We start from the raw sequence: 13,352 nt of genomic DNA on the forward strand, positions 1-13,352 counted from the left end.
TTACATCATAAATTAGACGATCCAATCATGTTGCAGTATGCAAATTATAGGACAGAATCCTTCCAGGGAATTAGTTTTAAAAAAAAAAACAACGATAAACTGGAATGAGTCTCGTCTTTTTAATAGCGTCTTAAGGTCAAACAAGTGACTCGGGAGCAGACGCCGGTGTGAGGAAGCTCGTGTTTTTAAAGACGTGTTTTAACGCCTGCTTAAAATTCTCTCTCTGTATGATTTTGTCTAACGACGTCGGACGTCGTCCCCCACTGCGAACCTTCACTCGTATAAAACTCGGCAGTGATTTATTTATTTATTTCGAATCGATAGATCAGGTCATGCGTGTAAAAGAAGGCGCCGCGCCTTTCGTGGACGAGATCTGCGCGTGAAACCGTGACGTTTTTACAACTCGACCGCGTGAAGTGTTTTCCCGGGCTGTCGCACACGGCCTCAGATTTACCCCGACGAGTGCGTGCGGTACGCGCGTGTTGTACCGTATTCACCTGACACGCAAGTTGATTCTAGAAAGTAAGAGTAGAAGATCCTGCATGGACCAAAGAAAAATCCGGCAGGATTGATGAACGGCGAGTGAATGAAGTACTCACTACTGGAACGTTTCATTGTATTTGGGTGACCAGTTGTTGTTCTTGGTCTTGGTGCTGTATTTGCGTTTCTTGTCGGCGAGGTTCGGCCCGATGGCGTTGATCTCCACGAACGGTCGGAACATAGTGTTCGTCTGCCAGTTGATGTTGTTCACACCCACCACTGCAAAATAATAATAATAATAATAATAATAATAATAATAGTAATAATAATAATAATAAAACATTGACGATTTTTTTCGGGTTCAAGTTTAATATCTGACTTTATAGGTTTCCTCCACAGCATTAAACACGGCACTCATATCGGCGCGAGGGATTAATACTGCAATTTAGACCTCAGACGTAACCTTTGAACTTTTTATTCTTCAACTTCAATCGAGGGCGAGTTGTTTTACAGTGACGGAATACAGACTCACCCGCTATTTAGAAATCACACCCGGGGGGCGGAGACTGATTAAAAAGAGGCGTGTCTTATTATGTTACGCATGATTCCGAGCTTATGTTTAAGCTGCAAGTTTGACGCGACCACAATACGGCACGCTGTAAAGACACTCAAGCCCACGACGGAATAGCTGAAATGAGGTGACTCCTTTTAAAATCCAGGAAGGACACCGTCGTAATCGCAGACGTTCTTGGTTCAAAGCCTGCATTTTCTTTACGGATACGACGAAGAAGGAACTTCAGGTTTCTCGGTAAGTATAAGAGCGAGTGAGCGCTCGGCCAGCGCGTCCTTCGAGCCGTGGACATGTTTTGTTTACGGTGGAGCGCGACGGACGCAAAAACATCGGCGTCGTTTTATTAACGGATCAGAATCGTGAATCAGGAATCCGACTGTCCGGCCCTCGAATGTAGTCTCTTTAATTAAAGCGTGCGCGTGGGTAAGAACGTGGAGCAAAAGAAAACGCGAAATAACAGCGCGCCGGATCGAGTGCTATTCTATTCTGAGTAATGAGCGTAGAAGCCATCTGATTCGATTAATGCGGTGATTAATGCGATCATTACGACTAGGGCGATGCATCCTCATCGTACACCATCATATTAGTCTCTTTGACGTTTGACGTTTTTCGGTCGGATTTAAAGACAAACGCTTGTGTTTTACACGGCGGTCTACATGCAAAACCCCGTCTCAGGAACACTTCTGCTTAAGAAAAACCTGCCGACTGCAACCCCGGAGGCGGGGTTAATGGACTTCAATGCGTGATTAGAGTACTTCTCCTCATAAATACTCTCCTCATTTGTCACTGACTCGAAAAACGGTCCGAACCCCCCCCCCCCCCCCCCCCCCCCACAACGAGATTTTAGCAAACCCCTCTCCTCAGGAAACTTAATACTTAACTCCAGAAACCAGTTAGAGAAAGAATCTGATATCCTCTTATCATTAAAAGACAACAATCAACACCAGTTTGCACAAACATTGCACTAGCCAGCCCATATTAGTGATAAGAACTGTGAAGTACATTACCCTCAGGGTATTTAACAGACGCCCTTATCCATTCCGACTTACATTTATCTCATTCATACATCTGAGGAACTGAGCGTTAAGGGCCTCGCTCAAGGGCCCAATAACGGCAGCGCTGGGGTTTGACCTCATGACCTTCCGAGCAGCTGACCAGCTCCTTAACCGCCGCGCTCCCACTGCGGAAGCGGTGCGATCGGCACATGGTGTGCGGTTTAATTCAGCGTTATTCACGCTTAATGAACCCTCAGGTGATATCCGAGTAATTTCCTCGTCCTGGCCGTGAAGATGTTATCCTCTAATCATCTTTCTGACACTAAAACTCGATCCCTCTCTATCCCCGCGAGGGAAGTCGTTTTATTGGCGTGCGCACGGAGGAGGCGTACAGTAACAACACACATAAAGATAGTGTGTGTGCTGTTAAAGTACAGCTGCATCGTTATTACAGTCGTAAAATAACCAGAGCACCGAGCGCTGTCCGTCATAAAATATACATCATTACTGAAATGAGGAGGGTCGAGGAGGCGTCTTTTCGAGATGGAGAATTATATAAAGTGCTTAATATTGCGTGTGTGTGTGTGTGTTCAGCGTACCCTTCACGTTGACTTTATGTTCTCCAGTGCCGGGGTGAGAGATGAGATCCACGTGCATCACCACTTCTCCCACCGAGCTGGACGATGACTGACCTGAGATCAAACACACACACAGAACAAAAAATTCATTTATTTTCATATTGATCTTTCTTTTTGAAGAAATCTCTCTCACACACATAAACCGTTCCTACACTGACCTGGAATCAGATGGATAATGAAAACTTTGGGTCTCAGATACAGGGATTTGGGAAGAAAAGAAAAAAAAACCTTAAAAAAAAAGTCCTCGTTTAGGCCACGCCCACTTACAGATACAGATACGGATATTTCGATCATCAAAGAGATAGACGGGGAGATACCGATAGTGATGTTGTGTTTGATATTCATACTTAGAGTAAGTATGACATAATAAATGGACGATCGTGTATGAAAGACGCAACACCGTTCAGAGAGATCATCTACACTCTATAAACTATATTTATATAGGAGAAATATGGGATTAACATTAAACATACTGTACTGACTGCACACACACACACACACACACACACACAGAGCAATTCTGAGAAATTCTATATCCTTGTCGATGAGTGCAAAAGTTTGCACACCCTTACTTCAAACTAATGGGATGTGATGTGGTTCTATAGTGTAATATCCAAAGATATACAGACATATTCCTGAATGTGATATAAACGTAGACTTTTATTAAACTTTTTATTCTCCTATGGACTTTTTCAGGTGCGCAGACTTGTTCGATTTTATTTAGGATTTCTTGTGAATACGACAGCTAATTTTTTAGCATCGTGTCGTGTCTCTCTAAACACCCGTTAGTAAAAAACGAGCTTTTTTTTCCGGTGAAGATGTACCTGGATACGCACCTTTATGTCATTCTACGCCGATATAAACGCAGGTTATCGGCTTGTGACGATCTGTTTACGTAACCTTCTCTCCGTGCTAAAAGCACGAGGTCAAACTTAATCACGGTTAAACAGTCGACTCCTTTTATGATGACGGTTTGGCTACGGCACTTAGCGTACAGACGTCGTTATCCAGAGTGACACACGTAAGCCCCTTTATTTACATAACATTTAAAGGCTTGAAGTTATTACAGAAATGTCACGTCTATTTAAAGTGGTTAATAGAGCTATTCAGTTCAGTTTAGACCCCTAACCAAGACAAATATTCCGGAAAGAATACTTCAATTTTTCGTGAAATTACAGTAAGTCGCTTTACTAGCAAACCAGGCTGCGGGTTGAACCTTAAAAATCTTCCTATCACGCGGAGAGTGCACTACGTAGGGCGTCGGAAGACATCCGGGATCTGGCTTTCCGAGCGCTCCTACGCCGAACGCCTTTGAGAGATGAGACTGGAGGGAAACCCTGATAAACGGATATAACGCTAACGCTACAGGCTGCACAGCAAAATGCTGATAAATCCCTCACCATGAGGTCAGACCCAGAGAACTCCTACATACAGTAAACATCAGATCAATTCCAAAACGCTCATAAATGATTCATACAAAACTCCCTAAACGTCACATGAGGATCGAGCAAAACCCTTGATCAATCTCTCTCGACACACCGTGCTCTGGGACCTGGCCGTGTACCACAGAGCTGAATTAATGAGTTCGCCATAAAATTGGCTCCAATCTCAAGAAACTCTCAGGTGAGTTAGGGGGAAAAAAACCAAAAAAAAGAAAAAAAAAAAAAAACGAACCACTTAGCTTCCTGTGCATTGAATTCGTAGCGGCTTTGTGGGATTTCCCTCAGGAAGGCGCTACACACACTGCAGCCTGAATCCTTGAAATAAACAAGGACTGAAAATCATACGGATCTGAACAATACGACCCTATTATAGATCACATGCAACTGGGGCCATGGTCCGAATAACACAACACTTATTTATCAAATAAAACACACCCCGAGGACTGACCCGAGCCAGGACAGGAAGACGATATAAAACACATCCTCCATACATCACTTTGAAAAAAGCGGCGCACTGGTTACACTGAAGCGAATAAGAAAAATAACATCTAAACACCGCCAGTTACAGGATATCTCCGAAAACACACATATCGATCCTTATTTTATTTCCTTTCTCACACAAAACTATTTCAAATGCCACATTCTTCTGGACTAGAGGACACGGTAACATCCCTAATATTCATGAAGTCTTATAATAAAGCATGAATACATGCCTTCATTACGTCAGGTTACATAATGCAATCTAAAAGTGTCACATAGCAAAGATAAGATGTTATAATGCCTGGCATACGTGTGTAAAAAAAAAAAAAAAAAAAAAACGCTCAGAATTACATTCATAACAGTTTATAAAGCTTATAAAGTATATGACAAACTTGTGTCAGGTTATAACATCTTCATAATGCAGTTGAAATGCGTTAATGTGTCATATAGGGATGTATGGTACCGTATAATGCTGGACATAAGCCTGTAGAAACACTCATTAGTACTTATGATTACACACGCTGTATCCATGACAACACTCTTACCAGTCTTAAGAATAGCTAATATAGTCTAAAAACAGCTAATATGTAACTAACTAGCCTAACAACAACTAGTAGCTAGCCTAAATCTAGCTAGTATGTAATCAACTAGCCTAAAATAGCTAGTATACATAGATAGCATGTAAATAACTAAGCTGAAATAGACAGTATAACTAGCTAGTAACTAACTAGCCTAAAATAGCTAGTATACATAGCTAGCATGTAAATAACTAAGCTGAAATAGACAGTATAACTAGCTAGTAACTAACTAGCCTAAAATAGCTAGTATACATAGCTAGCATGTAAATAACTAAGCCTGAAATAGATAGTATGACTAGCTAGTAACTAACTAGCCTAAAATAGCTAGTATACATAGCTAGCATGTAAATAACTAAGCCTGAAATAGATAGTATGACTAGCTAGTAACTAACTACCCTAAAATAGGTAGACAAGTCTAAATCTAGCTAGTATGTAATCAACTAGCCTAAAATAGCTAGTATACATAGCTAGCATGTAAATAACTAAGCCTGAAATAGATAATATAAATATCTAGTTTGTAGTAACTAGCCTAAAGCTAGCTAGTATGTAACCAACTAGCCAAACAACAGGTAGTAACTAGCTTAAAAAATAGCTAGTATGTAAATAAAATAGTAGTATGCATAGCTAGTATGTAAATAACTAAGCCTAAAAATAGCTAGTAACCAGCCTAAAGCTAGCTAGTATGTAACCAACTAGCCAAACAACACCTAGTAAGTGGCCTAAAGCTAACTAGCATAAATAGCTAGTATATAAATAGCTAGTATGTAAATAGCTGGCCTAAAAATAGACACTGTTATTTTTCTTTTCATGGCATAATTGTAATTTAGGCAATGAAATGTTTTTTTTTTTTTTCCATTTTTTTTTTCCATTCAACACTCACTAACAAGACTCATTTATTTACAGACTCTTTGTCCTCCGTTTTAGTTTTCCTGGCTCGCTCCGCAACCCGCGAGCTGATCGGTCAGGAGATAAAACAGCTTTGTGTCTGCTTCCCAAGACTACGTGGAAAACTTGCGCTAACAGATCGAGACCAGTTGAACGAATAAGTAAACGGAACTGGGTTATGTCTCCTACTTGGTTGTTATAAAGTCTGATGAAACAGGATCAGATCAGATCGCAGCTGCTCTTGCACGGTTCGAGCCTGACCTGATTCCGGTCCAAGACGTTTTGATGAACGACCTGGAGACTGAAGACTGATGTTCATCAACTGTACAACACTAAGCTGTCAGCGGTGATAAAGGAGCTCGTGCCGAGCAGCGGAACGGGACTTTAACCACGTCTGCTGGGTCTGACTCTTTAAAACAACTTACAATAAGCGTCCCTGTGTACTGGAAGCACTTTTTCAGCGTTTTGTTAACTTTTAATCCTCCGTGTGTTTGAGTATGTAACGGATCGAAACGTCAATGCTGGAAGAAACCAGGACGGCACACAGACACGTATTGAGGCGCTGGTTTCTCTCGGCTGTAATAGATGAGCTTGTTTATATTCATAATCGCCCAGACGAGCCGTACTTATCACAGACTATCGCAGGAGAACGGGACGGCCTAATTTACATACGGAGGGAAGAAATGAAAGCTGAGTGCCAAAAGGAAATAAAGACAGATTGATGATCCAACCAGCAACCTTAAAGGACACGTGTTTACACTGAAATAAGTGTGATTAATGCTTCTGGTGCTAATTTGTTGCTTGGTGCTGCAAGTGATTTATTCCTAGCGATCGTGTGCCGTGTCAATGTCACAGCGGGACAGCGTTATTACAAGTGCGAAATTTGAACAATATCGAACATACGTGATAACCTGCGCAGACTAAAGGACCACTACAGCGCTGTCTTTAGGTAGAGATGAAGTGAGGGCTAACTCATACTTCACCACTATCCGCATTGCATTGTGGGTAAGGTAGAAAACTGCTAACCGAAGCGAGACTAGAGGGGCATGTCGATGAAAGGCGTTTAAACTATTTACTATACTTAAACATCAAAAAGCGTTTTGAGTTTCTCGCGAGCGGGCCGTTACCATAGAAACGATGACGCGTTCGAAGGAGCGCGTTAAATATGAAAGTAACTACGGTTTCATTACAAGACTGAATTTCATGCTCGATTGATGTTATTTTCCAGTTAAAGCTTAAATACCAGAACAAATGGGAGTCTCAGACAGCAATTCTACTTATTAATAGTTTCTTCCGCATCCCCTTTGGCCACGGTCTGACGGATTAACCCGAACGTGCCTCGTTAATAAGGTTGTAATTATTGAAAACAGTCACGTTGTTGAGTTGTGGAACGGTGAAACAGGTACAACGCTCTAGCAGTGTGTGAAAATTTCCATCACGCAACCGGAGAACGTTTCGCAGAGCCGGAAAAGGAGGCGATGTGTTTAGGTAGTCTATATTACCCATGGTAGCGGAAGGCGTTATTCGGAAAAAAAAGAAAAAAGGATGAAACCGAGACACGGGTAAACGGTGGGAGGAAAATCCCCGTCTGAGAGATAATAAATCTCAGAGGCAAGCTGAATACAAAACATGTTCACGTCTCGGTCTGAAATATCGTATTTATCTTTTCGCTCCGTCTTTACACGCATTGTTTCCCGCGAGGTCTATCTACGAAACTCACATATTGTGTGTTTGGATAATTTCGAATTGAAGGGTGCACAAACTTTTGCACTCAACTACTTCAAGTCAAACCGAGCCTCTGGCTCGAAGTAGTTGACTCGAAATAGTTGAGTGCAAAAGTTTGTACGGCCTTTAATTCGAAATCACACACACACACACACACACACACACACACACACACACACACACACACGTACACACACACAGTCACTGAACAGCAGGAAGAAAAAAACAAACAATGAATACAAATATTAGCTGGAGGTTAATCCACTAACGCCAAACTTCTTCCTCTGAGTTCCGATTCCTGAAATTAAAGCCTAGAGGTGTGTGTGTGTGTGTGTGTGTGTGTGTGTGTGTGTGTGTGTGTGTGTGTGTGACACAGACGTTAAGAGTATACAACGAAAGCCCTGAAGACAGAAAAATTCGACATTTCCACGCGAACACCAGGACATTTTTGCATATGCATGAGCGCATAAGAATGCTCACAGTTTTATATGAAAGCACTCGTTCTAATACGCCATCGTTTCTATAGTAACAGCTCTTTCACGGAGACTTGTATGGCAGACGCGCCGCTTCATAAACAGATTTTTTTTTTAAAATAAATAAATCATAGATATGGTGAAGTTTTCTTAAAGTGAGGAGACGGAGGAAATCTTCTGGACAGAGGATTAAAGATCGTAATGGTTGCCAGTTTGCTGTGGTATAAGAGGAATAAAACACTTCGGGGTGTGCTGTTATAGGTAGATAATCAGATTCGGGGGGTGTTAAGAGTGTTCACTCCGCTTCATCGCACCGCCCCGTTTATTCATAATGTTCCTATAACAACACGACTCAGAGTGTACGTCCAGGTTTGCAAACATCCGTATTGGGGTATTTAAGGATCGTAAGAACGATTGGCGTTGTTGTCATGTCATTTTGTTTTGTGTTTTTGTCTCAGTTCTAATGCTGTCTCCGTCCCTGTCTCGTCATTGCTGTGTTAGCTGATCGTGTTCACCTGTTTCGTGCTTCGGTCCTTGATTATATTGGTCCTCTATTTATACACCCTGCTGTTTCCGTGTCTTGTCTCATGTTTCTGTAAGACAGAACGCGCTAAATGGTAAGCACTCGTATAGTGCATTTTTAACGGCTCTTAGTGGTTCTACAAAGCACTTTACACTGTGTCTCATTCACACACACACACTCACACACACCAACAACAGAGCTGCCATGCACGGCGCTAGCCTGCCATCAGGAGGAACTTGGGGTTCGGTGTCTTGCCCGAGGACACTTGTGCATGTGGAGTCACGTGGGCCGGGAATCAAACCGCCGACCCTACGATTAGCGGACACCCCGCTCTACCACCTGAGCCACAACCGCCCGTTTATTGGAAAATGGTTTGTAGTGCCATCGGCGTTTAACTTTGAAAAATGGCAGACACTCACTTGGCATTTCATCCTCTAGAAGAAATCAATAAGCGCTGTATTAAGAAGACTTTGGCTGATTTTTCCCCCACGGCGTTTCTAATCATCGAGGTCTGCCCCGGTCTCCGTTTGGAATTCCAGAACAGCGATTTATTGGATTTTGGATGACAGCCATTAGCATTTGTTTGGACAATATTCTTCTATCCTACTCCAAATGCAACGGAAACAAATATGTGATGAATCAAACAAGACCTGGCAGACGCTGTTCAGTGGGAAAATACAGACGCCTACTGAATCAGACCGGCTGAGGGCGGAGACTGTGCAGCTTAAATGAATGGAAATTAGGTCGTACGACCGACATTATAAATCAATAAAGGTTGCGTTAACGTGAGTGTCTGAGTTAATTCCTTCTCTAAGCTGATGAAATAAAAACCCTGCTCGATGGATTCACGATCCAGGGAAGAATGTTCCCGTGACTCGGTACTAAATAAGAGGAGCGGTATTTTGAGTCGGATCTATGGATCGAGAGCGACGCCGTGTCGGCGGATTTCATCAGCGGCCGGGAAGGTTGCTGTGAGCGGTCTCGGGGCACTCTGTGCTGTAATGTGAATGTGTTCGCTTTGTGTGCTGCTTGTGCAAACACACTTTAGCGTTAATATATTCTTTTTAAAACACTTCCCAGCAGAGCTGCTGCTCAATATTGTCTATCCAGAGTGCACAATGTGCACAAGGCACCATATCTCCACTGAGATAAAAAATTAATTAAAAAGTAATAACTTTTATGTTCATAGCACAACACTTCTTCTCCAAATACATCGTAATTCATTTGAACTTATAAAAATACATTGTAATTAATTATAATATATATATATATATATATATATATATATATATATATATATATATATATATATATATATATATATATATATATGTGTTGAAAATAATTGAATTTTTTTCCACTGTTTAAAAAGAAAATGTATTTAAGCCACGCCCACTTCCGATTCCAATCCAAACAAATATTTCGAATTTTAAGGACAGGAACAGACAGCCATCGTGTAACCCGCCTAATTTCTACACTGTTACAGGTCTGTTCCAACTATTTCATTCAATTCATTTAATCGTCCGTCAAAAGTTCAGATCGTCGCGAGAACCGAATTGCGCTACTCTGCGATGTGAATTGTGTTGAGCGTTGAGCTAACATTAGCGTATGATTAACTTATCTCTTTAACACTACCTTATTGACTAGCAAATGCAACAATTTTACCAAGTAAACTACAGTGAATAATGCACATGCGGTTGTTATTATTATTCTTAGAGAAAATAGCTAGCTTGCTAGGTTCAGTGTATTAAGCTAACGATTTACTGGGTGGCGAATAAGAATCATAAACCGCCAAAATAAAAGCCTTTTGGATGTAATGTAACTGCGAATCAAATAAAGATCGGAAACCTGAGAACAGCTTTTGATCTCAGATACGGTAGCATAAGCTCTGTGCTATAATGAATGAACAGCCATCTGTTCACTGATGTTCCGTGGGCACTTGATCAGGAAAGAGGATGTGTGAGAAGCTTTTGTTTGAGCACTCAAGTAGATCTGCGGCTCATCATCGTGGAAATAAAATTCTGGGCCATGTTAGGAAATAAAGGAACTAAGTTGGAGTGTGCAGACAACAAACATCAGCGGGCCCAGGACAGAACCCTGAGGGACACCTTGAGAAAACAGACAGAAATGTCTGCTTGCCAGTGGATATAAAAGCCAATGTGGTAGGAAATAACGCAGTGTTTGAATTAATCCGAATTAGCACTGCAAATACTGTTACAAATCCTGTCTCCACCCCTGTCCTGTCATTGGTTATTGGCCTACTCTGTTCATCTATTGTGTTCTACTCTACGTATACCCTGGTGTTTCTTTGCCTGTAAAAAGAAGATAAAGAAGGGAGAAATACATTTACTAGACAGGAGTTAAAAGCAAAAAATAAGATTGTTTATGACTTTTAGAAGGTGGGTTCAGTACTGAACAAAAACCCAGCTTGGACAAGTGGTTATTGGACAGGCGTTCCTGTAAGTGAGAGACTAAAGCCTAGATTACACTTGTATTTAGCTATACGTACGGTATGTGTATGAAATATGGTGGCTGCATGTATCCTGTGGTTGTTTGGAGCATTGCTTGTGCAAATCCTCAGAAATGAACGTTCCATTACGCAATATAAATGTAAACAGTGTGGGCAGTAGAGCAGTCTGCGCTTCCAGAGCAGAGTCTTCTGGATCTTCTCAGTTAGCTAAAGACTTGAATGTAAGGTCCTAGTTTTTTTATTTTTTTATTTGAGATGCAGCTCACAACAACAGCAAAAGCTTTACGTGAAACCAAGCTCGTCAGGTGTTTCAATGATTGAAATCGGCAAACGTTTTACGGTTCGACGAGGAAACCTGAAGGACAGGAACGTTTTGGCTGTGTGGCCATCTAGGGGGTGTCACTTTAATCCGCTAGACATGCAGGTGAGTATGTGGGAAAATACCGCTCGTATTGCTGCTGGTTCTGTAAGTGGACCCAAAATCAAGTATCAGGTCTGAACCAGGACGGAACGAAGACAGGCCTTTGCAAGAAAATGTCAGTTTTCGTTTTTTTATTTAGGGTATGACTGAGTGAGACAGCATTAGTAGGGAGGACAGATGTGTCACTGGCCGAGTTATTTAGAATAAACAGGAAGGAAGGCTTTAATAATAGATACTGATCGGTGAAGTGGAGAGGAAAAATTCATGAAAAATGTATGAGCATGCGTTTGGTTTGTGGGCGGAAATGCTACTCGAAAGGTGTTAGTCTTGCACATAAATATGTAGGAACACTGCGACAATAGTACTCGTAATGTTTTACTACTGGTATAACCGCTAGCTAAAAGTGCGTCACTCGTACAGCTCGTATAAATATACGAGATTAGAAAAACATTGTGATTGCTTAACCTGTTTGTCGGTGTTGTGCCTCCTCATCTTTAATTCAGCACATCAGCTAATTATAAAGTCCTTCATGTGATGAAGCGAGACGATCCGAGGAGAGAGAGCATAGCTACGATGGAGGAACGCTGATTATAGCATTAGCATAAGGCTCTGCCTGTCAGATGATCATTTATTCCAAACCTACATTAACTTTCCCAACTTAACATAAAAAATGGGATTTTCATCTTATACCCCCGCCCCCCCCCACCAACCCACCCCTCGTGACGACTTGAAATTGTTGTTGCCGACGAGTCAATTCACCAGAATTAGCATCCTCTCCCGACTGAAAATCCACAAGAGTCCTCAAAAACCCACCTGGTGTGTAAAGTTGTGAATAATTAGGGTTAGCCCGCAAGGCGGGGTTAACGTTCGTAGCTTTAATTACAACTTCAGTTCTGTGAAGTGGTAATAAATCACTCACTCATTACAATTCTTATGCATGTTGCATGAGATTGGACTGTCTGGATGTCGTCTGGTGAGCGATATACCTTCGCGCACCTGCTAAAACAAACAACTTCTAACGGGCGGGCGTGAACGTCGTGACTTTAAACTAGGCCGTATGAGCCGCGATCGATTTCAGGAAAGCTTGAGAGGATATATAAAAGAACACTTCACATTAGGCTTTAGAGAAACTGGGAGTGTTAAACAAAGGACGTACAGCCCACACACACAGGGTGAATATTAGATTTTGTTGAAGTAAATATTGACGTCGAGACAGATAGTGCCAGAGCTTTGATCATCTTTAATAAGATTTTGTAAACAAATGGAATTTTAACAAATGCCTTGCAGTGAGAATCTCTCAAAGGGAAAAAAAAAAAAAAACTTTAAACGCTCTGGGTGCATAACTGTTGACGCCTTTTAACTGATGCCTCGTAGAAGCTCTTTCAACTCGTCAACTTAGTATTATTACCCCATTCTTCTCATGTGGAATATTTGATTTGAAGAGATGATGCCGCTTCCCCAGTTTAAAGCAAATCTGACCTTTTCATGACATCATTTTTGTAATGTTATAGCTATTTCTACAACATGAAAAACAAATGCTAACGCAGAAATAAATGCCCTAGATAACTAACTAACTAACTAACCAACCCGTACATATTAGTGTCGCTAGATATCTGGTATCCACCAGTATAAGACTGGTGGGTCTTACATCAGCATCCTAAACTTGAAGCG

General features: G+C 41.5%; 1 protein-coding gene across 3 annotated transcripts in view; it reads right to left on the bottom strand.

The window, feature by feature from the left end:
- Positions 1–13,352, bottom strand: part of LOC108264818 (protein unc-13 homolog C) — a 185,339-nt gene that overhangs the window by 811 nt on the left and 171,176 nt on the right. For all 3 annotated transcript variants that reach the window (XM_017466719.3, XM_047155288.2, XM_053678198.1), the window contains 2 exons: positions 2,646–2,738; positions 600–759 (listed from right to left, as the gene is read on the bottom strand). In XM_017466719.3, coding sequence (XP_017322208.1) covers positions 600–759; positions 2,646–2,738 — 253 coding nt within the window. The remainder of the gene's footprint in view (positions 1–599; positions 760–2,645; positions 2,739–13,352) is intronic.

The sequence above is a fragment of the Ictalurus punctatus genome, chromosome 4 (assembly GCF_001660625.3).
Source record: "Ictalurus punctatus breed USDA103 chromosome 4, Coco_2.0, whole genome shotgun sequence".
Classification (NCBI taxonomy): domain Eukaryota; kingdom Metazoa; phylum Chordata; class Actinopteri; order Siluriformes; family Ictaluridae; genus Ictalurus; species Ictalurus punctatus.